The following is a 23,485-nucleotide window of genomic DNA, read 5'->3' as shown; positions in this document are numbered from 1 at the left end:
AAATCAAACAAGATGCATGTGCCTGCGTCTCACATTTCTAGACATTGTGGTCTGCACCTATTGATCTTAAAGGTGGTAAAACAGCTCCAGGAAAAAACAAAATTTTAATCACGTCAGGAAATTATAAAGCTGAAATATGTGTGCTATGGATTTGCACGAGTTCATGAATTTATGTCTGAAGTTTCAGAAAACCTAAAATCACTCATGAAATGTGATATTTCACAGCCTGGTGTATTTTTGATATTGCCATTAGAGGGCAGTAGTGTCATTAAAAATCGCTGTACTAACCAACAATGTTTTTGCTTATTTATTTAAGTATTATGTGGAATGTGACATAAACAGGACCACAAAACTTTGTGTTTCACACTTTTTTATATTATTAAAATTGTACAAACAGGACAAATAGACAAAAGGCAGACTGAGTTTAAAGTTTGTGCTGAAGAAACAGATTCATGCCTGCAATGTTTGGAGAGAGTCCACTCACAATGTACCGAAGCTTAAACGGCTCGGCTGCATTAGAAAACCCCACAATGAGCATGTATGTGCATGTCCTCTGTTTTCAGAGTGCGTCGAGGCTCTTCAGCCTTCGCTCTGTGAAGAAGCGGTGTGTCTGATGAGTTGCATTGTGGTCGTTACCTTCAGTTGACGCACTGAAGTAGGATAACATGGACCTGTTGTTTTTCCGCTGAGCTGCCTTCTCCCCATCCTCGTCATCATCCTCCCTGAGGACAGATTTAACACAAAATGATTGTTATTTTCACCAATGGGCTTTTGAGCTTTGTACTGTGTATAAACACATAGAAGTATTCTTATCTACACACACAAAATGAAGAAAAAAATGGGTAACTTTTCCAATTTTCTTGAGCCAAAACTTGTCTGCAAAAACAGAATCACAGAAGGAATTTTGGACTTTAGATAGAAATCAAGTCTAACTGCTTTTTACCAGTGGACAGTCACGGCCTTGCTGTCCATCAGGGTTTGGGCAGTGCTCCAGCTAAATCGAACAAACTGAGGGTAACCAAACACTGGATCGAGGTATTTCAGCAGCCATGTTTTAGTCTTTGGGTCTGTAAACAGAGGAGATGCACAGGACCGTGTTAGTCGTCGCAATACTAATTTAGTTCTGTACATTATTTATAACGCCTAATATCTAACAGATGTGGATTGGTTTTTTTCACCATTGGGGTATCCTGAGCCATATTCTGTGTCCACATCTCCCAGGTCCTCTGCAAAGTTCCAACCTTTTACAACACGATCTCTGGCAACCTAAAAACAGAATTACATTATGTCCTTGCTTTTCACTTTGATATGTTCTGCCACCATCTCATCAACTGAAAAAATCCTAAATAATCTAAATAAACACCAAAAGTTGTTACATCGTAGAAATGCACTTCTTGTATTTCTTGAGGTAATATTTGAAAACCTGCACTAATCAGAAACATGAACAGTAAAAAAAACCTTCACCTTTGCACAGATACTGGCTGCACTGACGATGGGGAAGAGGGAGTCAGCTTTTGGCCTCACAGTCACCTTGATGCCTGGAAACCGCTGAGAGAGTTTGTCTTCATACTTGTCTGCAGGGCCGACTGTGTCCACATAAACCTGCAGAACACCACAGAGATGAACAGAGGCAGACAGAAGCACAGAGACAAGCTACGGTGATAGGAAGGTTACAGAAAATGACTATGACTACAGTATTAACAACTAACATCTGCAACCATCTACACTCTCCTACGTTGATAAAGAAAACACAGAAGTTTGTGTCACTTTTTGATCAGCAGAATATAAAGTACAGCAATAGACACAAAGAGGCTCAGATATGACAAACATGAAGAAGCTGCATAATTAATAATTTCTGCTTACCTCTTTAAGCTGTACTCCACTGTCCAAAGCATACTGTATCAGACCAATCGCTGTATCATGTGACAAGGCATTGAGGTTGTATTTTGTCCTAAAAGTAAAAAACAAAATTAGCTTTATTTATATGACTAAGTCTCTCGTAAGTCTCTACATGCACAAGGCTATAGCTGCCTTCTCCCCATCATCCTCCCTGAGGACAGATTTAACACAACATGACTTCCCAATAAGCGTTGAACTCATTCACTGCAGTAAAGGATTTGCGCAGACTTTAAATGTAACTTGTAAATACAAAGGAGTTGTGGTGTACAAACACACAGAGGTATTCTTATCTACACACACAAAATGAAGAAAAAGGGTAACTTTTCCAATATTCTTGAGCCTAAAACTTGTCTACAAAAAGTGGTTGTAGAAATAGAAGTTGTTTTTCCTTCACAGAAGGAATTTTGAACTTTAGATAGAACTCAAGTCTAACAGCTTTTTACAGTCACGGCTATAGCTGCCTTTTCCCCATCCTCTTCATCATCCTCCCTGAGGACAAATGGCAGAAGGCTATAGGTGCCTTTATACCTCTGTAGCATGCTGGTAGAGATGGTGTTGGGTGAGAGAATCTGCAGAGCCCAGCCAACATAACTTTTGGCTTCATCCAGTTTTTGGAAAAGATCCTCTCTTTCAGCCTCTGTCAGGGTCTTGGAATCTGAAATTGGAGAGGCAAAGGTAGGTTACTACAGCTGCAATTAGGAATTTTAGTTAACAGTGAAGAAAAGTTATCTTTGTAAATTGAGCATCAAGCTGTGATCGACTGTAACATCCTTATCAGTTGCCATCAGCACCTGCCACTTTCAAGTCCTTCAGCTCTTCCTTTTTGGAAACTGGACAGAAACATATCCCGTACACCATGGGCCCTGCAACATAAAAACTAACGTTAGCACAAATGCTATGACACATTTAATATCTAATTTATCATACTTCCTCCTGGCTACAAACAAAGTTTATATGATTTCCCAAATAAAGCACGGATTACCCAGCACAGGCCCCCTGCCTGCCTCGTCCACGCCTAAACAGCAGTCCTCCGTTCTGCAGACATCAGGGATCTGAGAGGCCAGCCGACAGCTGAAAGAGTTGTTAGCTTCAAACGGGCTGAGGTCCATAATAGCAAGCTGAAAGGACAACAAAATCTAATTAAGTATGTTTGCTGTGATGTTATGTATCGCTTCGCAGGCGTCACACAACCATGCAAGCTACACAAGCGACAGATGTTCGCCATTCCAGCTTCTGTTGTGACGTTAACTAACTTAACTGTTAGCTTAATGCTACACCGAGTTTAAACTGTTAACTGAGTAAACTGTGTCATTTTTAAATTATCGTGTCAGATAATACTGAACAATAGCGAACATTATGATAACTCGAGATAAGGTTATTCCTACCCGCTTTGATGATGACAGACCCCTTAACTTCCAGTTGTTTGTATTTCAGATGCAGATTTGGCGCGCCTGGGATGACGTGACGTGCTTCTTCTTCTGCTGCCATTTCCGGTCTCCTTTTCTTCTTCTCTTGATTTTTAGGCGCGATACCGCCACTAGGTGGCCTGCACTCTGATTCCTATATTTTTTAAAACTTTCTTTTCCCTTTGTATTACAGCATGTTGGCCAACATCTGTTGTTTTAAATGTGGTGATTAATAACTTTTACTAAAAATATGCAATACTAAGGGGTTTTAAGTCAAAGTAATCAATAGACATAGCTTGTGTGTAACACATACACATGAAAATGCTGCATTCATACTCACATCTTACATAGATAAATGACTCCTTTATTTCTGTTTTGTATTTTTATATTTTGTTCCTGAAACCTTTTCAGATTACAAACTATAGGATTCATTGTGAAATCCCTTATGACTACATACTGAGACCTGCTTTTAATGTAATAATGGCTGCTATAGTGACACTCTCACACGCTCACGAGACACTCTTTTTGTATTGGCCAGGCGGAGGCAGGTAAAAACCAAGGCTCACAGTTTCTAGGTGCAATTCTTTCATTCATTTTCTCACGTTATGTTATTAGAGCTTTTGTATGTTCATGTTTTAATATATGATTGTTTGCAGGTTTTTTTACCCTCTGGTTTGTTACCTTTTTTCCTCAAACAAATTTCAGTTTTTTTAAATTCATTTGGAATATTGTCTTGCTTTATTTTGTTGCATCTACCACTGCCTTTGTGACTGTCTATAACAACGCCAATAATGATTTTTGGATGCCCTCTGAATGGGCTTGAACTATGACTAAATTCAGAGACAGGCAGGGAGCCTCAGGTGTGGAGGAGAGGGCAGAAAAAGGAAAAGCCATGTACAAAGTCCAAGTGTACACTGGTTACTGAGCTGAAATTGGCCATGCCTCTGGCTCCTTACACCCACCCCTTCTCTCTTTTTCTGTCCCTCTCCCCTGTTGAATGGCTCTCTTTGTCTAACTCAGTAACACGCAGTCCCCAGCCGATTAAATGTGGGGAATTAGTAGTCAATTTTAGCCTGCCACACACACAAACACACTAAACAGCTTAGGTTGGTGGGGCTCTGATTGTGTTGTTATTACAGTTCACACGTCAGCAGCATGTTTTTAATTTATTTTTTTTCACCCTTCACTTGCTAACTGCCCCACATGCTGTTCCTGAGCAGCCACCATTAAAATAACTGACAGGATGATTTATTTTTTTTTATAAATAAATTGATTTAATAGATGACAACAATAATATTTCAACATTGCTTTTCTTGTAAGGAAGCAAAATACTCGAGTGAATGTATAGCAAACACTTTACAAAACTATCCAGAATTATACAAAATGGAAGAAGCAAAGGTGTGACACACGATGCATTATTACTTACACAAAAAATAATGACTACATAGTAAAAGGGTCAGTATAAAATAATAAAGTATGTGTCATGTAATGAAGCTGTGGTAACGACCATTATTCACATTGGTGAAGGAGAAAAAAAGGGTTGTTCAGGTGCAGCATAGGAGGAAACCTTTCCGGCCTACATGTGGTGCTGAACGCTCGTACATGTGATTCTAATCCTTAAGCAGGACCCAAAGCTGGCCAATTATCTTGGGAGATTTGGTTGAGACTTTGTACTTATAGATTTTAACTCAGTTATTGAATAAATGAAAGGTGAATCAGCAAGCTGTTGAAAAATACTAAAGTGCAAGTTCTAAAATTCACTTTAGTTAATCAGGGTCGTATTTCTCCTTTACTGTTGGCACAAAATGAGTTGAGGTAAGTGTCCAAGGCTGAGCGGCAAGTTAAAATACATCTTTAAAAGCTCTCTTTCCCTCTCATTTTCCTATGTTTTCCCCTTAAATGCTTAAGTGTTCAGTTAATGTAAAGAAAAGGAGGACAGAGACATAAACATGTGCTATCTACAGGGAGAGAGAAAGAAAAAAAAAAACAAAGTTGCAACTATCCTTTTCTGGCCATGAAGAAAAACAACCCCAGGGAACATCTCAGTGAAACAAAACATGCTTTTTCCCCCCAAAGCAGTGGTGCAGATGTGTGTAATAACAAATCAGTCACAATAAAGTTACACCCTAGGATATCAACAATGACAATAAACTTACTACTCATATAAAATAACACAAAACATCCTTTAGTTTGGTTAATAGAGTCTGATTATGTCAGTCTAAAACCCCTCGTCACTTATGGGTTCAATCAGTCAGTCAGGATTTGTCCACTCACAGTGTCTCTCTCTCTCTCTCGTCTACATCCCGATGTTTAAATTCATGATGGCACAACTTTGTTAAAGTTTTCTTATTTCTGATTGGCTGTTGACTGATGCGTCACACATTATACTGTGTGAGTTTGTGGCTGTTTTATAGCTTTGTAAGGCCTCATGTGGATGCATCTTTATGCATTACATTGGCTAAAAAAAACATAAAAACCTCTAATATGGCACAGACACACACACACACTCACACACAAACATATTTGCACACACAGATCAACTCACACACTTCCCATATTTCCTTCTGCTCAGCTGGTCTCCCTCAAGGTCTTGTGAGTGTGGTGTAAACAGGCTGCTCCCAGTGTGTGGGACTGTGGGAGGGGGCCACACTAGAGGGGTCTCCTATGGTAGTGTACAGAGGCCTCTGTGTAGGGCCCATGTAAGAGAAGGCTGAGTACAGCCCGGGGGCCTGGCTAGAGTGGGCATAGTACGCCCCAGGGGCCTGGTGCTCTCCATACTCAAACTGAGCCCTGGAGGCAAGCGAGGGGAAAGCAGAGCCATAGTGAGGGAGGCTGAGTGGGGTGTAGGTGACATGGGTGCCTGAGGAGGGAGAGGATGAGGCCTCAGCATAATGGCTACCGGACGCAGACTCGCTCTTTATCTGAGCCTTGGAGGGGTCGGAGGACGAGGGAGAGGCCTGAGGCTGCTGCTGTTTGGAGAGCCAGGCAGAATGCCCGCTGGCAGCAGCCAGGGCATAGGCATAGGACGAGGCCGAGGATCCTGCCGATGGGGCCCCAGTTCCACTCTGAGGGTGGCCATTCGGGGGGAGGTACTGGTCAAACTCGTTCACGTCAAACGGCTCAATGTTGGACATCACCTCGTGGCTTATCTCGCCAATGTCCATGGTGCCAAAGTCGATGTGGGGTTTAGCACTTGAGGATGAGGGGCCGCCAGATGCCCCTTCTGCTCCCACACCAAGGGTTCCCCTGGACCCCCCTGACCCTCCGGCCGCTCCTGCTCCCGCCTCCCTCTTGGCATCTGACAGTTTCCCAGACTGGAGCTCTGTCTTCGGAGTGGTGGGGGGTGTGGGCGGGCTGTGACCCTGACCTAGAGAAGGTAGAAGAGTGAGGTGACCTTTGACATGCAGGTACAACACTGTTTTGACTTTTTCGTCCTGAATATCTCTTAAAACTAAAAATACAAATCTTATCTGAGCCACCTACCAGCAGGATGGTGGTGATGATGGTGGTGGTGGTGCAGGTCACCCAGTGGAGACCCAGCTCCACCGTTGTGCTCAAGATGAAGGGTCTTGTAGTGTGACTGGGAGTGGCTGGCCTCCCCTTCCCCCTGGCTGTCGGACTCACCGGCATTGGTCAATTTGCCGTTTTTGCGTCTCCGGGGCTGGTACTTGTACTCCGGGTAGTCCTTCTTGTGCTGTTTCCTCAGTCTCTCTGCCTCCTCAATGAATGGCCTCTTGTCGGTTTCGTTCAGCAGCCTGGGGGAGGAAAAACAAGGGCTGATTTAGTCTTTTAGACCCTCTGAGTTAATATAAAGCATTAATTATAAATATTTTTGCTATTTTGATAGATAAATAAGTGCATAAAGGAGCAAACGACATTCTTTAATTATTTAAAGATTATATTATTTTTTAAAACCACACCACATTTAAATATGTGAAACTTGATTTTTTTAACAGTTTCCCTGTTCACAAATTAACTGTAATTTGTCAACCTTAAATAAAGCCCCAACACATAAGGTAATAACCTTTACGCACGAAAACAGGAAACGTGCCAGTGTATGGCCACACTGTTCTTTTTCAGGGGAGCCCTCGCCATACAAACCTCCACAGTTTGCCGAGGGTCTTGCTGAGCTCTGCGTTGTGCAGGTGGGGGTACTGATCGGCTAGTTTCCTCCTCGCCGCCTGCGCCCAAACCATGAAGGCGTTCATGGGTCTCTTGACGTGGGGTTTCGCTTTGTTTCCATTGTTTATGCGCACCGGCATAGGAACAAGTGTCCAGTCGTATCCGTCCAGCACCTGACTGACCGCCTCCCGGATGCCGATCGGGAATCGATCGTCTTCCTCCTCTGATTTGGCTCTTGGTCTGCCTCCATCGTCCCCGCTTCCATCCCCGACACACAGCGCAGTCAGCTGCTGCGGCGCGCCGGTCAGAGGTGAGTCCTGACCGTGTGCCGCACCGGGGTGATTCGGTGACAGTGAGTGACCATCATCTGACCCCCCGGGACTCAGCTCCGCCTCGGACAGGCTATGCTCCTCACCGGACATTTTGTTGTTCAGTACCAACTAATGACAAGACACCCTCTTGTACAAAAATCTTAGACAGCGAGTCCAAACTTTTCAGCCTAATTAAATCGTTTAAATTAATGCCTTGAGTCTCCAACGGTCCCAGTTATTGCATCTCAGACAGAGCCATACTGCTGCGTAAAAGTGTCCAAATCTTCTCACCTCAGGCCTGAAATCCTTTCTAAAAAAATCAGAAACACCACAGAAACAATCAGCACCAATAAATTCAATTAATTTTAGTTTTAGTTTTGCCCCGATTAAAGCCTTCTTCTGCTTAACCGGTAAAAGATGAAAAAGGACTACATGTCACCATAAAACGTCCAGAATTACATCTCTGGCCAAAAATAATTTTATTTGGACGAAACAACCGCATTCAGAAAAATAACTCCACCGATAAAATATATCAGAAAATTACAGTCAAACTTTTTCAATAAAACAATAAAATAAAATTGGCTTACAATTATTAATATGAAATATTACTTTTTCATGTTAAAAATTGTTTTTAAAAAAAATTACATAACTTACCAATTTAGATGTCCAGTGGTTCAGCATGGGAGTGTGTGTGGCTGACTGTAGAGCCGATGAATGGCTGCTCTGTGTGGCAACACCGGAGCTTAAAGAGCGCCTTGTGAGAAGGACTGGAAGAAAAAAAAGTGATTGAAAGTGGAAAACATTCCCAGAGAGGCAGCATTCCAGCAGACACTCAGCTCCGCCTACCTGGCACCAAGCTGAGCTCCGATTGGCACTCTAATTATCCCGCTGCTCTCTGATTGGACGGCAGCAATACACTGCTTAAAGCTCGTCCGTCCATCACTGCAACATTTCCAACAGAGAAGAGGTGAGATTTTTACCTCGGAGTGGCTTAAATGACTGTACAGTGCGCCCATTTAGAGGCAGCAGAAGGCCAGCTTTGTTGGACGTGTTGACATGTTATATCAAACAAATAAACAATCATGAGGAGAGTTATGGCACCGTGTGGTCATTCCTGAAAAAAGAAACCATGAATTGTAAAGTTCAGCTTCAATTTAACGAGTTTGATAGCTTTAGGAAATGTGGCGCACAAATCTAGCTCTTAAAAAACTCATCAGACAAACCGATCCTGACCATCCGAGCCAAAATTCAGAGGTCACTGCGATATATTATCAGTTTACATATAGGTTAATGGTTTGATAAATGTATACTGTTAATTTTAGGCTTCAAAACAATCTCACACGTCATTGTGACATTTATAAAGAGTCATTCTAATATTATACAGTTTATTCCAATCCAGACATCACATGAATAGCATTAAAAGTGAATTTAATTTGAACGGAAACTCTAAATCAGTTAAAGTTAGTCCAGAAATCACGCTTATTTCGAAAAACTTTCTTCTATCTGAAACAACAGACACAAGCAATACTTATTTTATCACATTTAAAGTGTGGATAAAAGCTGATGAGAATCCAAAATGACCGAATAGCAACAGGTTTCCCAAATGTTAAGAGAGAACTTGCTGCTTCTTTCTTTTCAGTTGTTGGTTCATTTGTAGGCCCTGATTTGTGCCGTTAAAGCGTGGCCTGATGGGAAGCAAGAGAATCGACTTAAGCAGAATTTGATGCACACCCGGACACACACACACATACACACACGCACAAAATGAATGCAACAATGACCCCTGTGTGTCCATTGCCTCTCATGTTGAGCCTGACTCTCGGTTTTCTCCCTCTCTCCCTCTCTTCTCTCTTTGCTCTCTTTGTCTCCATCTCAGGTGAATTGTAGCCATGTGATCAAACGCCCAAGCCTCTATCCATTAACCCTCGTAAATGAAAAAATGGGGAACAAAAAGCAGTTTTGTGCTGCAAACATGGAAAAAAAATTGATAACAGAGAGCGATGTGTGCGTCTTTCTCCCCTTATGTCCGAGCATAGACACTAGTCGCGCACACATAGAAAATACTCTGCGGCAGACGGGACACATGGAGCTCTCTGTTTCTACCAAGATACTTTCCTATCTCTAAATACACACTGCAGCGCCTGGATCTGGGCCTCGGAGGTTCTGATGGTAGGGGAGGCTGCGGTCTGGGCATGAGGGGATGATGGGTTTGTTGTTATTGTTGATGATGGTGGAGGAGGTGGTGGGGAGGGGGACACCTACACCCTGCACCCCAGCGACACTGGGATCCTGCGTGAGGCCTGCCAGGCGTGTGAAGTGAGTTACATTTTGTCTGCTAGAGGACGAGACGCTGGAAAGTGTTTCAGGTGTTAGTTGTTTTGCTGCAGACTAGAAGGGGCTGGAGGAAGCTGCGGTTTGGCGGCGAGTGTTTGGTTATTGCAGCTGGACGAGCATGGCCCCCCCAGGGAGTCAGCCTGACAGCGCAAGGTGGTTTTTAGGAGGTCCAGGATAAAAACAATTATTTAACATCTCATTTCAAATGTAAAGTCAATTCGATTTAAATGACTCAACATCAGCAGTGATATGTATTCGATGATGATTGATTTTTAATATCGATATTTTTAGTTATCAAGTTGAAATTCCGGTGGACTAAACAGTTTTTATGTTTTTTTATTTGGTGGTTATTTTATTATTACTCAGCAATCCCCATTTTCCTGGTTATATTTCATTCAGCTTTAGTCAGATTTGTTGGCGTGGTTTCTTGTCTGTTGGTTAGAATATTAATGAAAACTTTTGGAAAACAGTAATTAAAAAGAATTCGACTTCTGGGCTAAAAAAAAAAAACATTCAAAACCCGTTCATGTCACATTCTGGTTTTAATGTGTCAGGTAATTTTTTTTCAAGCCAGATTTCTTTGTTTTTTGTAATTATTTATTGTTTAAAAAGCTAAAATATAAAATATATGTGATTGATAAAGAATAATCAAACGGACTTTTCCCTATTTTTACCCGAAAATAAGCGCCATGCCTTTAAATGAACTAAACTGAAACTGAATTTTTTAGTCATAATGAAAACTCTAACCAGACCGTTTTATTATATCATAATGTAAACATCCAGGCGACTGGAGTAAAAATATTATCAGTAAAATAGCGTAGAATGAAAATCTGTGATAAGTGAGCAAAGAATGAAAAGAAAGCCTTTAAAACATCCCGAAAAGACGCGTTTAAATTCTAATGAGATACTTTGTATTGGTTTGAAAATGTAGTGCTGTTTAACTAACAGCGAACTAATAATCATTATTGTCATTTTAATGCATGAATAACAAAAGAAGCGGCGAACTGCCGTTTAAAGTCTGAACTGGGGCCACAGGGGCCCTCAGAAATGTGCTGAAAGTCAAACGTTTGGTCTTTGATCTTTAAACAAGCCAATTTAGAAATAATAATCATAAAATCATTCTTATCATCAGATACGTGTCTGATTTTATTTTTTTACAATGTTTTCTATGTTAAATATTTCTGTCATTTATTGGTATTTATAGTGTTTATGTTGTGACTATACGTTCATTTGAAATTCAATTTTTAAAATTAAAATATGTTTGATAGGAAACTTTCAGAAATAAGACAAAATTAGAGCTGTGTGAAGCAATATTGAGTCTAATGAATATGAGCAGCCAGGGCCAATTTATTATTAAGGGCATGTCAACTAATTATTGACCTTTACTTGCTCCTCTGGAAGTTGTAAATTGTGTGATTGAAAAAAAAAATGTCCTTGTCCTTTAGGTGTTCCTCAAAGAAATGTTGAAAAGTCAAGACTCAAAAATCTCTTCAGGTTTTAACTCTTTTCTTTATGATGGGTGTCTCATAAATATCTAATACACCTGTTACACCTGTCACTCAAACCTCAGCCACAGCTGTTCACTTCTTAGAGTTGCTGCATTGAAACAAAAATAAAGCAATGATTTCACATTTTGCTTTAAATTTCAACCCGTCATGCATTTTTGGACATTTTCTGCCATTCTGTGTGAAACCATCATGAGCCTTGGGGCAGATGTATCTTGTTAGAAAATAGAGCTCACATGGTTGCATGAGTCCTCGCTAACCTGCCATGTGACTGCAGTAATGGGCCTCTCCATGGCTGTACAGACCTCTGTGTCACAAGAGCCTGTTTCCTGCGGCTCCTGTTGGGGTGGGGGGAGTGAGGTGGGGTGAGGGGAGAGAGGATGGGAGAGGACAAGGTCTCATGATCAGCAAGGAGGTCAAAGATCCTGATCGACAGGGGAGGGGGAGGATGGTTCAAAGAGTCAGCCTTCAGGTGCACACAGTCTGTCGTGTGTGACCATTTTCATGTGTGATCAGATGAGCAATCTTGTGCTGGGTGATTTTACTTCTGAGTGGATGTTTTTGAAGTGATCGGGTGGTGGTAGGAGCAAAAAAAAAAGAAAAGAAAAAAGAAAGAGTGGAACAGCCTTTAGCTTTGGCCTTCGGGGGAAATTCCTGAAATCTGATGATGGATGGAGAGAAAAGGCAAGAGAGAGGAAAACAGACAGATGCCGATAGTGTGTGTGTGTGAGAGAGAGAGAGAGAGAGGGATGCAGATAAGGGAAGCATGCACAGCGGTCAAATATTCACATGCTGGGTCACATTCTGCATTAAACTGATGTATAATTGGTGGAAAGCATTCATTCTGGTGTCAATAGGCACATTTGGCCTCAAATGAATGGCGTCATTTGTCCCAGATGATGACGAACTTGACAAAAAGATTCTGAAATTATAATGTTAGAAATGACAGCAGCTTCAGATTTCAATGCAAAATGTTCCCATGTGGTTTACGCAGCCTGCTAAAAAATGAGGTTATCTGTAGATTTAATGGCTTTTCTCATGCTGTAGGTTTGTCTACTTTCTGAAAAACACTGTGTGTACTTGATAAATGCCATTTCCTCTGAGGGTCTATGTAAAAAAAAAAAAAAACAGTTGAGGTCAGTGCTTTTTTTTGCTTGGGGAATTCCAGCTTGGACTATCAATAAAAAGCGAAGCTCATGTGACTCCTCTGCCAGCTGGGACCTGTACAGTCATTATACAAACTATTAAAATGGGAGACACAAACATACAGAGAAGATGTTGACTGAAAACGGCTCATATTCTGACCTCTGACAGGTCCTGAGGCTTTTATTCTGAAAGTATTCTTGGAGCAAACTGTTGAAATCTGCAGGTGTTTCTGAATTGATTACTGGATTTATCCATCACGCAGATTTGTCAGTGTTGATGATGCAGTCAGACACCATCCATGGTGATGAATAAAAAAAGATTCTGCTATCTGACCTCTGTCACTCCTTTTTTCACCCATTTTCACCCAGTGAATTAGTGCAGCTGCACCACACTTAAATGGGTCCCCCTCTTTTTTCTCTCGGAGTGTATGTGACCGACCATGAATCCTCTCTTTGTGCTCGTCTGCACAGAGTCCCCACCCGCCCCCCCTATAGTTTCTTTCCTTCTTCATCTTTTTTTATTTGGGAAAGAGGGGCTGTGATGGCTGCAGCACTGGTGAGGTGGTGGTGGTGGTAGCGATGGTGGTGCAGTGGCGGCGGCAGGGAAGAGAGGAGGGAGGGGAGCGGGTAACTTGTTGGACCACATTCCTGTGCAGCTGTGGAGGCTGGTGCAGGGTGGATGGAGGGGAGAGAGAGAGAGTGGAGGGCAGAGCAGGATCATCATTGCATTGCAGGGCATCATGAATGGTCTATTGTTCAGTGGTTTGCTGTGTCCGCATCTATTTGCTACAACTTCAGCCTGACTGAGAGAAACTGAGGGAAAAATAAAGAGAGATAAAGGAATAAAATTCAAATAAAATGATTATTGGCATTGATTAATTAAAGAAAAATGAGTCAAAGTTTGAGTGAAAGCCCGAGAAAACGTACAAACACATTTGTGACTCACACTCAGGAGGATGTTGTTGAAACTTGTTGTGATGATGACGACGATGCTGATGAGGAAGATGATGGTGACAGGGACAATGGAGGGCATTCATGTTGTGACTTTATGACGGTTTGGCCTCTCAGTCATACGTGCCAGCATGCTGTTTAGTCATGCATTTATGTGGACTCTTAAAATTCCTCCCTGCAGTGCCACAAGGACAAAATCTCTCATATTGACAATATTTTCTTACTTTATTTTCCAAAAAAATGTGATCTCACTGACTGATCAGTTTACCACTATAAATATCATAAGCGTTTAACTTTCACCAGTGAAAGCCTGCTGTTTGTGGATTGTTTGCAGTTCTTTTGTTTAAAAAAAAATTAAAATACATTACACACAGGCAGAGATAAGTGGATTAGGACCAGATGGACCCAGGTGAAATCTGAGGTCAGGTATCATTTAATCTCAGAGGGTTTCTTCAATCAGTCAACATCCAACTAAGTAATTAAGCAAGAGATTATAGTTCTGCATATGAAAGGCTGTAGACAGCTTCATTTTACACACATAAGCCTGCATTAAGGCTGCCTGTGAAAACACAAGGAGAGAAACCACTTCACAAACGTTTTAACACAAGTTTCAAATGTGTTGGATGTGAAGTGTTTAAAATTCTGGAATATTTTGGCTCTTTTTTCATTCTGGAGCTTCCTTCTGTGCCAGAAATAAATGATTTTAAACATGCTGCTATTTGTGCTTTTACAATTCACCTGAAGCTTCAGACTGATGGATGTATTTGTAACTTTACTGTTGTAAACTGATCTTAAACCTCAAATAAAGTGATTTCTTTGTTAAAACAAAAAAACATACGAGTCTTCTTGAAGTCTTTTGAATGTCTTTAGGGGTAGTAAGTCGTAAATGTTGGGACATTTTTAAAGAACAAAACAAAGTGGGAGAGAGTAAAAGGAGAGAAAGTAGTGCAGACTTTCCAATCATGAGTTCGTTCTCAGAACATTTAATTAGTCCGTGTGAACGACAGAGAAGACAGAGAAGGCCCGAGGGTCTGAGGAAACGCTGGCTACATGAAAGAGTCTGTTGTTGTCCGAGCAGTCAGAGATAAAAGGCAAAAAGACAGAAAGATGGATGGGACGTTTGGGAGAGTGAGAAATATGAGGTTTAATTATTTCGTCTTCAATTTATTTAGATTTCTTTTCTTTCGTTCATTTTTTTTTCATTAAAGGCAAATATGAATGTGAATGTTTGACAAAAGCAGAGTGATGTATGGATCTGTGTCAAACGCCCAGAGCAGAAAGACGGACTGATAAACACACAGCTCACAGCAAGGTTCAGCTGCAGCTGGGCTCTTCATCCAGACAGGGTGTCTAAATTAGGTAATGAAGCAGCACTCTTCTAGTTTGCTATTTTTGCTCTTATTTGTTTTCCCTGCTGAAAATTAAATGTCATATCTGTCCCTGCAGAGTTACACTGCAGCTAATTAGTTTAGCCTATGAAGTCTGGAAACAGCAGGCCCACCTCTGTGCAGTTCAAATGTACTCCGGGCTCTAAATCTTACTCATTTTAATGTTATATCTCATGCATTTAATCCATATATTGAACATTCAAAACAATAATTTGTAGTTTTATGAAGAGTTAGCTGAGACATTCCTGCTCCTCCTGCTTTGTACACTTTGCTGAGCACTAAATGACATCAAATCACGTCCTTCTTCTTTTACAGGAGACTATACTGCAATGTTACTTTTACAGAATAAATGCCTTTAAATGTAATCTCCAACATACTCTTATTGCTTTCTGTGTTTTACCACAGTATGAAAAAGTGGTGAAAAAAAATCTGCATTCTTGATTTGCATTCTCATGAGAAACTAGGGAAAACTGGCTTATCTCTAGTCTGTGTTTTCTTTCTTAAGATATGTTTAGCGAGCAACTAAGCTAACACTGCTTACAGGCTGAAATGCAGTCAGCTATATGTACCTGGCTAAGTAGCAATTTGTACACAGAGTGTAAATAAAGACGGACAAACCGTGTATGACATCACATAGCATCGTCTGCCTAAATACAGGTTAATCCAGATATGGGCTGGAAGGTCGAGGTGTGTGAGGGTGAGGCTGGCATGCAGGTATGTAAGCAAACAGCCAGTTATCTGCATGTTACCAAAAGCAGGGTCAAAATCACACCATTAATTATGCAAATTTTTATTATAATTTAAATTCACCCCATTTTGGCTGTTATAAAAGGTGAAACAATCTCTTTTTGTTTGGTAGTAGACTGTAAATGTGAGGATTCCTGCTGTAAAGATGGACATTTTTCCTTTGTGGATTATGGAGACTAACAGACTAACTTCTGGAGTTGTGACCTTATTGCACAGCTCCACAGGGTGCGGCTTTAGTTTGACCAGAAAAAATAGTCTATTAATCTATTGGTCTTAAATATGTAACTGTATTCTGATTACCTCCTAACTAAATTGTTTTTAAATGCACTGACAGTGTAAAAAAGAGAAACTGTGGTCATGTAAAATACAGAAAGAAGATGGACAGACAGACAGAGGACACAGGAGATAGACAGAAGTGAAGATGTTTGCCCTGTGGTGCTTCCCAGCCTGGCTCCGTCAGGCCTCCTCTGCTGTGCTGAGCTGAACACAATGCTCCTCTGTCCCCCCCAGTGAGCTGCTTCACGGCTTCACAGCACACAACAGCTCATTATGAAATCAAAGATCCTCCAGCCACAGCTCCCAGTGCCTAAATACTGTCCCCTGCTGAGCACACACACTGTCACCAGCTCTGGTCGCACAGCCCGAGGCTGCAAACAGCCAGTGAGGCCAGAGAGGGCATGCAGATATACAGCTTGTCACGCACATGAAAGCACGTGCACACACTCACACACTTAACCTATAAAGATGAACACACACCACCTTATTAGGCAGGATCCTAGTCAGCCATTAGCAGCCTTAATAAAGGTCACAGAGGTCACCCAGCTGCTCTCCCTCATGGACGCTGATGACAGGGGGATGTGACGATACGGATAATTAACCGGCATCAGAAAACGGCGGCAGAGAAGGATGGGATGACTGCAGGGAGAGAGGCACAATGCAAAGAGGGGAAACGTCTAGTTAGAGAGGAGATTAGGCAACATTTAACCACATTGGTTGGTGCTTTGTAGAAATGTAAAGAGAGCAGATAAGGGGCCACAGGCAGAATGAGCCCAATGGATCTCAATCATGTCAGTGAGGGGTGAGCAGTGAGGGGGCGCCTCACTGCAGCATTGACACACTCTCTGTGTGCAGGTATGTTGATCACATATCTGTACATGGCTGTTTGAGGCAGCCATGAAGTGGATCTGAGTTTAAAGTCATGTTCAAACTTTTTAATAAAATATAAACATTAGCTTCTGTAGGAAAAGTTCTTTTAATTGTAAACAGTTCTTGGTGCTATTTTATCTTCACTTAGTCAACATTAAGAAGTGCTCATCTGAAAGGATTTGTTCTCAGCTCATGTGGTCAGAAAAAAAATGAATAGTTTTTTCAGACAGGCTGTAAAGTGCAGAGTTTAACCTGGGACATTGAACTAAATTAAATAAGTGATCTGATAATGAGATTTAAAAATTAGTTTCCAAATTATGGCTTGTGACCTGGCTGAGTGTGTGAGCACTGAAGAGTGGAGTTCCCTCATAGAGCACACCCATCATAAATGTTGTTTATCAGGGTAACCTGCTACCTATTGATACGTTTTAGTATTCCTTTTCAACTATATTGATGCTTCGGGTACAGAGATTAATCAATAACACAGAAACCGGTGCAGCGGTCAGTGAAGCAGTGTCACGCTGCTCTTGTGGTGTCACTGTTCGACCACATGGTGGAGCCTGAACAACACTCAGAGACACTCTGTCCTCCTACGTCACAGCTACATGGACGTCAGTGTGTTGTCCCTTTTGTTCCATATTTTCCGTCTTTTTGTCTTTCATTCTTTCCACTCAGTGTAACGTTTAAAAGAAGTGTGTCTCCATGTGGGTCTTCTAAAAGAAGAATTGTAAGGGAGGTGGATGATAGCTGGAAGGTGTGTCCTTGTTTTCATGGTCGTATTAAACTGTCCGTGTGCCCAGGGGCAAAACATTCTCAGTGTGACCCCAGCTAGATCTGGGTTTCTGTCAAGTGCACATTATAGAGGAGCAGAGTTCATAAACGGATCCACAGCTCCAGTTTTAACCACACGTCTCATTCAAATATAACAGTAGTATATAGTATAAAGTATAAACAGTTTTTAGCTTTGTTTCTAAACAACACTCGCAGGCCTCGGCTGCTGTAGCTTATTAAAGGCACCACAGCTGCTGAATTATTCCAAAACTGACCCAGAAATCCAAAGAGGACAGATTTAGCCAGTTTTCTCAATGGCATTTATAGCCTCTATCCCACATGATGGAAAAAAGGGATCATTGGATGATTTTTGCTAAAATGCACCTTAAAAGTTTTCTGTGCATCCTTCAGATATCTCTCACATAGCTTTTTATCTTTACTAGTTTAAGAAATAAGTTTCTACAGCTGGAGTGTGATCAGATTTGACTGGCAGCAACTGTTTTGAGAGGTGCTGCAGGGAAGGGGGGGGGCTCAGGTTAATAGGCAAGAGCTGGCAAACTACAGCTCAAACTACAGTGCGGTGTGCACTCTACCATACAATTTCTACTGTAATACAGCATCAATAATTTCTGTGTAACATGTTGAACTTAGTTCTGAAAAGTTTTTAATTCATTTTTTGACACTGTGGCTGTAATCACTCTGTTACAGCTTTGACCTAAAATTAAATGTTAAGATTTTCAGCTCTGCTCACATTAAATGAGGAAAAATACACATTATAAAGGACAGAATCCCTGCTTGGAAACATGAAATAGAGACTCAGCAGAGAGTGTTAACAGTATGCTGTTGTTTATTAGGTGCTTTGTTCATACAAAACATCACACAAGTTGCAAAGTGTTTGTATCTATTGATAAGAGTAAGAATAAAGTGCTTGTTCTTCATTTGCACAGGTCTGACTAACCGTTTGAAGTCTGCGTCATGACTCAGGATTATATCAACTACCTTTTTGTGCTCGTTACCTACTATATAAGGAATATGTGATGAATTCTGAAAAAAAAAGAAATCAGCTTACTTCATCATCATCAATCATTTTTTTTACACAGGTACAACCAATGTGTTTGAAGCATTTATGCTCCGCTTCCTTTAAAATAAATAGATTTCTGTTTATGATTAAAAATCATTTTAACATGAACAAAAGCATATATTTACAAAATGTGAATCTAAATCAAGAACAAAAAGCTTGACTTAACTGTAGATCATACACAAATAAAATAAGCATTCATGTGTTCATGGTACTTCATGAAGTACTACCTGGTCGCCTTGTTTTGGAGATGCTGATGTTTAAGAAAAAAAAATGTGTATGTTACTTTAAACCAGAGCCGGTTATGAGCTGAAGATGTGGGAAACAGACCCTTCTCTCTCTCTCCTGCCCACACGCACACTTTAAATTGTGTCCTCCATCTTTTATTTTTACACAAGTTCAATACTTTGGTTGGATGCACACAAAGAGAGGAAACAAATAGAAGGGCAGCCATTACCATTGATTAAACCCCTGACTCTCTGCTGATGTATAAAGGAAGGGTGGGCTGAAGTCTGTCAAGGCTGATCTGATTCTCTGTGTCCAGAACACACAGCATCTCCACCGTCTGCTCCTCCACAAATGTCTCCTTGAAACCCACGTGGATATCATCTCTCATCTTTACCTCCCTGTCACTTCTTATGTTCAAGGTCCCCATGTCCCCCTTCATGTCCTCCTCATCCTCATCGTCCCCACAGCACAGAGCTACCTCATTCTCGTAGCAGAACGCACTGGGAGAGTGTGAGCCCAGTAGGTGACGGGCTGCCCTCGGGGCAAAAGGTGATGGAGACCGAGAGTAAGTAGAGCTGGAGGATGAGGACTGCCCACTGCGACCTGTCATCTGGCTGAGTTCCCTGGCACTGCAGTGAGGTGTAGATGGCACTTCGTAGGTCTTATGGAAGCGGGAATAGTCCACATGATAGCGGTCACCTTTCTCAAACACCACAGGCTCAAAGCGGTGACCCCACAGGATCTCCTTAGCCAGGTAGGAGCTCCGGGCCTGAGTGGTCATAGCTGTGGCCTCCACCATCCCCTCAAGGATCACCACAATCTCAAAGTCCTCCTTCTGAAGATCAGAGCGGCTCAGTTCGTACAGAGGACTGTTCTTGTTGATCTCGTGGACCACCACCAGCGGTGATACCAGGAACAGCCGATCCAGCCCGTCGTCATAGCCAACGTCAATGTCCGTTTGCTCCAAAGGGAGGTACTCGCCCTCCGTCGTCACGTATGGCTTAATGAGCTGAGCACGCACATGGGCCTCAACAATGTGGCTCTTGCGCATGTTCCCCAGGCGCCACATAAGGCACAGCTTACCATCTCGCAGAGCGATGACAGCATGGTGTGAGAACAGCAAGGTCTGCGCCCGCTTTTTGGGCCGCACCATCTTTGCCATGATGGTGCCGATCATGAAGGAGTCAATAATGCAGCCCATGATCGACTGCACCACCACGGTCACCACAGCAACTGGACACTCTTCAGTGACACATCGGAAACCGTATCCAATGGTGGTCTGGGTCTCGATGGAGAAGAGGAATGCCCCAATGAAACCCTGGATGTGGAGAATACATGGTCGCCACTCGTCCTTTTCTTCATCTGTGCTACTCCGAGGTTCGCCATCTTTCTCATGGATGCGAGGCTCAAAGTCTCCATGAGCGAGCGCCACTCCCCAGAAGATCAGACCAAACAGCAGCCAGGACAGTAGGAAGGTGGTGGTGAAGATGAGCAGCAGGTAACGCCAGCGTATGTCCACACAGGTGGTGAAAATGTCGGCCAGGTATCTGCGTGGCTTATCCTCCATGTTATTGAAAACCACGTTGCATTGGCCGTTCTTCTTCACAAAGCGGCTGCGCAAGCGGCCTGTGCTCAGGTCCAGGCCCAGACGGCATGCAGGTGAAGCACGGCAGCTGTTGTGGACAACAGGTTCATTTTTCACTCTCAGAGACAAAGCCCCTCTTGCTTCATCACTTCCTGCGCACTCTCCTCCTCCTTCCTCACCTCGCATGCAAGCCCCTGATAGAGTCTGCTGATTCAGAGGACTGTGGCCGTTATGGAGGCCCAGGCTGGAGATCTTCAGGGCGTCTTCATCTGTGGAAACGATGCTGTATCTGGAGGACCAGAGAGAGGAACAAATGTTGATTTTACTCAGTTTATAGGCAATTGAGGTTTTTACATAGACATGATGATACATGATTATATTGAATGAGGCTAAGGCTGCATGTCACATTGTTTGTGTCCCAATATGCATAGTAGACTGATGTCATTACTTGTTTGGCTGCAGAGCTTTTGTTTTCATTTTAGTTTTTCTTTAGAACTCATTCATTACATTACAGTAAGACATTCAAACCCAGCCTTAGCAAGCACGACAAAGCTAGCCTATGTTAGCATTGGCCTATTCTAAAAATGAACAAAAATCCTGTTAGCATCCAGAAGCAGTTTCCTCACAGCTCAGAAACATATACTTAGCCATACATGCTAACAGCTTTCATTGTTCATTTACCATTTGCGTTCATTAGTTTTAGAAACATTAAAAATGCATAACCTCAACATATGGAAAAATACAGACCAGCTCTGCTACTATTGGACAATGTGTTTAGGTCCAAACTCTGGCTGTATAGTCCAAGTGATGTTGATAAATCATTTAAAAATTCAGTATTAGCCATCACTTAGGAGAGTAATTGAAGCAGTCAATAATAACTATTGATAAAGCTATTGTACAATGTTGTTTTAAAAAGCTGCAAAGATATTTTGGTTCATGATATTTATTCTAATTATTAATGAATGAGTAAAAGGAACAGAAATAACCCAGAAGCCGTCACAGCCACTGACACAGTTTAATTTCCCATCCCACCTCACCTGTTGACCCGCACCGCTCCCATGGCACCGGTGATCATCAGGCTGTGTCTGCGAGGGCAGTAATGTAGGTTGGGGCGGGCAGTTCCAACCATTAACGTTCTGTTGCTGGACAGTGAAGCAGTATGAGCTCAGGTGTGTCTTGCATTTGTTATCAGCACTGCCTCCCCATGATGCATTTTCTGTGGAGGAAGGAGACAAAAAAGGACATTTGATTAAATCACCAGAATGTGAGTGTTAATACATTCTAGCCAAAAACCAAAAACTCTGTGCTGCCTGAGCCACTGTTTTGTTCAAGCTGAGCCAGAAAACTCAGTGGAAGTGTGAAACTATTATTCCCACTAATCACCTTAACAATATTTGAACTTTGACCTGAGTCGTTGGTACTTACAACCAAAGAGAAAACAGCTGGATGAACTATAGCACCAAATGTTACTTGATTGGCTCTTTCTTTTGCCCGCCCTGTCTGAATGACAACATCCAGGCCAAATTGGTTTACAGCTGTAAATGTTGTTGCCTAGAAACATGGTTTTGCTTTATGCGTCTGCAAGTGCCAATGCTGCGGTGAGCAGAGAACACCACATTTCTTTGCCATCATACTGGCAGCTGCAAGGCTGTAATTAGACAAATTACATGAGTGTTACCATTAACACACTCCTTTCACAATGCTAAATGTGTCATACAATCAAAGGGCTCAGGAGAACATTAACATCTAGAGACAAAGCAATTTATCCATACATTCAGTGTGATCCAGCCTCTGTGGATCAGGAACAGCAGTGCAAAAGTTCCACTGGAACAAACCGATGATCCTACCACAGGCCTGGGTTAACATCTATAGAGTAGCATGACATAAAAATCACAATGAAACATCTCTCTCTGCAAACTTTGACCCTAATGCACGCAGCAGACCAGACAGTTTTGTGTAATGAAAGCCTATTGATCAGGTCCTTGCTAGTGATTAGCCTTAGGGACCTTCAGGCCAACCAGGGGTGGAAAACCAGACAGGCAGTGGAAGGGACAAAGGTTTAAAAAAGAGATGAATCAGTGGTAATCTACTGTTAGAGGAACAATTGATCTGCTGTTTGGCCTGATGACAAGGTTGGAGGGTGATTTTGCTCTGCTTATTATGTCAGCATGCTGGGAACCAGGAGAACCAAAAAGCATTGGGTTGCATAACTAGTGGAATGCCAACAATAATACTGCACGCAATACAACGGGGGCATTAGTGGTTTAGATTTTATTGTACGTGAATCACTTCGGCTGATGTGAATTAGCTGACAGGCCTGCATTAATCAAAGCTTGTAATGGATTGTCTTGGGAAAATTTCTGACAACTGCAGTTTAAAAGCCTTCATTCGATACTGCTGTCACATCGCTAACAAACACGGGCACCCTACACTCACACACATGCAGATTTTGATGGGATTTGGTGTCATAATGTGCGTTGTGTGCAACCTGTTATTGTGTGTGAGTGTGCGATGGCTCTAGACTCGTGTTACACTAAGGACAGATGTTACGAACTGGTTGCTGAGTGGCTGGATTAGCAGAGGATCTTCAGCCGGATAATCCCAAAAGTGCAGATGGTTACGTCACCCACAGCTGGAGGAGAGGGAAATCACAACCTTTTCTTATAGAGTACTTAAAGATGGCAGCCAACACGTCACACTGCTCGGGTCAATCGTGTGTCACAGCGACAAGGCGATCACTTCAACACAGTTCACCTGCTGCTCGGTTTATATGGGATTTACAATCAAAAGGGAAAATATGGCGTTGCTATTGTGTAGATCAGATTTTAAAAATAATAGTAGTTTAGTCATATTTGTGTGATAATATTTA

The 23,485-nt window shown here is 42.0% G+C and overlaps 3 protein-coding genes across 3 annotated transcripts; all 3 read right to left on the bottom strand.

Moving 5' to 3' along the window:
• Nucleotides 1-383: 383 nt before the first annotated feature.
• rnaseh2a (ribonuclease H2, subunit A) lies at nucleotides 384-3,382 on the bottom strand. Its single transcript, XM_028405857.1, has 9 exons — nucleotides 3,285-3,382; nucleotides 2,882-3,017; nucleotides 2,691-2,762; nucleotides 2,428-2,554; nucleotides 1,864-1,951; nucleotides 1,465-1,602; nucleotides 1,179-1,266; nucleotides 944-1,067; nucleotides 384-722 (listed from the first exon to the last, which is right to left on the bottom strand). The coding sequence occupies exons 2-9, from the start codon at nucleotides 3,006-3,008 to the stop codon at nucleotides 560-562; spliced, it is 927 nt and encodes a 308-aa protein (XP_028261658.1). The 5' UTR covers nucleotides 3,009-3,017; nucleotides 3,285-3,382; the 3' UTR covers nucleotides 384-559.
• A 1,357-nt stretch (nucleotides 3,383-4,739) lies between these two features.
• LOC114435758 (transcription factor Sox-10-like) lies at nucleotides 4,740-8,602 on the bottom strand. The gene is made up of 5 exons (XM_028405705.1): nucleotides 8,585-8,602; nucleotides 8,393-8,505; nucleotides 7,407-8,048; nucleotides 6,789-7,060; nucleotides 4,740-6,672 (listed from the first exon to the last, which is right to left on the bottom strand). The coding sequence occupies exons 3-5, from the start codon at nucleotides 7,847-7,849 to the stop codon at nucleotides 5,888-5,890; spliced, it is 1,500 nt and encodes a 499-aa protein (XP_028261506.1). The 5' UTR covers nucleotides 7,850-8,048; nucleotides 8,393-8,505; nucleotides 8,585-8,602; the 3' UTR covers nucleotides 4,740-5,887.
• A 10,664-nt stretch (nucleotides 8,603-19,266) lies between these two features.
• Nucleotides 19,267-21,745, bottom strand: LOC114435729 (ATP-sensitive inward rectifier potassium channel 12-like). Its single transcript, XM_028405662.1, has 2 exons — nucleotides 21,654-21,745; nucleotides 19,267-20,905 (listed from the first exon to the last, which is right to left on the bottom strand). Exons 1-2 carry the CDS (start codon nucleotides 21,743-21,745, stop codon nucleotides 19,267-19,269), a joined length of 1,731 nt encoding a protein of 576 aa, XP_028261463.1.
• Between the last annotated feature and the right edge of the window lie 1,740 nt (nucleotides 21,746-23,485).

This window comes from Parambassis ranga, chromosome 1, assembly GCF_900634625.1.
Source record: "Parambassis ranga chromosome 1, fParRan2.1, whole genome shotgun sequence".
Classification (NCBI taxonomy): Eukaryota; Metazoa; Chordata; class Actinopteri; family Ambassidae; genus Parambassis; species Parambassis ranga.
The sequence above is the reverse complement of the archived record's forward strand: the minus strand, read 5'-3'. Positions and strand labels throughout refer to the sequence as shown.

Coding starts and splice junctions, on each gene's coding strand:
- LOC114435758 (XM_028405705.1), bottom strand. CDS start 7,849: ATGTCCGGTGAGGAGCATAGCCTGTCCGAGGCGGAGCTGAGTCCCGGG. Junction 7,061..7,406: donor ACCCTCGGCAAACTGTGGAG/GTTTGTATGGCG, acceptor TTCCTCCCCCAG/GCTGCTGAACGAAACCGACA. Junction 6,673..6,788: donor TCATCACCACCATCCTGCTG/GTAGGTGGCTCA, acceptor TACCTTCTCTAG/GTCAGGGTCACAGCCCGCCC.
- LOC114435729 (XM_028405662.1), bottom strand. CDS start 21,745: ATGGTTGGAACTGCCCGCCCCAACCTACATTACTGCCCTCGCAGACAC. Junction 20,906..21,653: donor GGAGCGGTGCGGGTCAACAG/GTGAGGTGGGAT, acceptor CTGGTCCTCCAG/ATACAGCATCGTTTCCACAG.
- rnaseh2a (XM_028405857.1), bottom strand. CDS start 3,008: ATGGACCTCAGCCCGTTTGAAGCTAACAACTCTTTCAGCTGTCGGCTG. Junction 2,555..2,690: donor GAAGGACTTGAAAGTGGCAG/GTGCTGATGGCA, acceptor CTCCAATTTCAG/ATTCCAAGACCCTGACAGAG. Junction 723..943: donor AAGGCCGTGACTGTCCACTG/GTAAAAAGCAGT, acceptor ATCTGTCCTCAG/GGAGGATGATGACGAGGATG.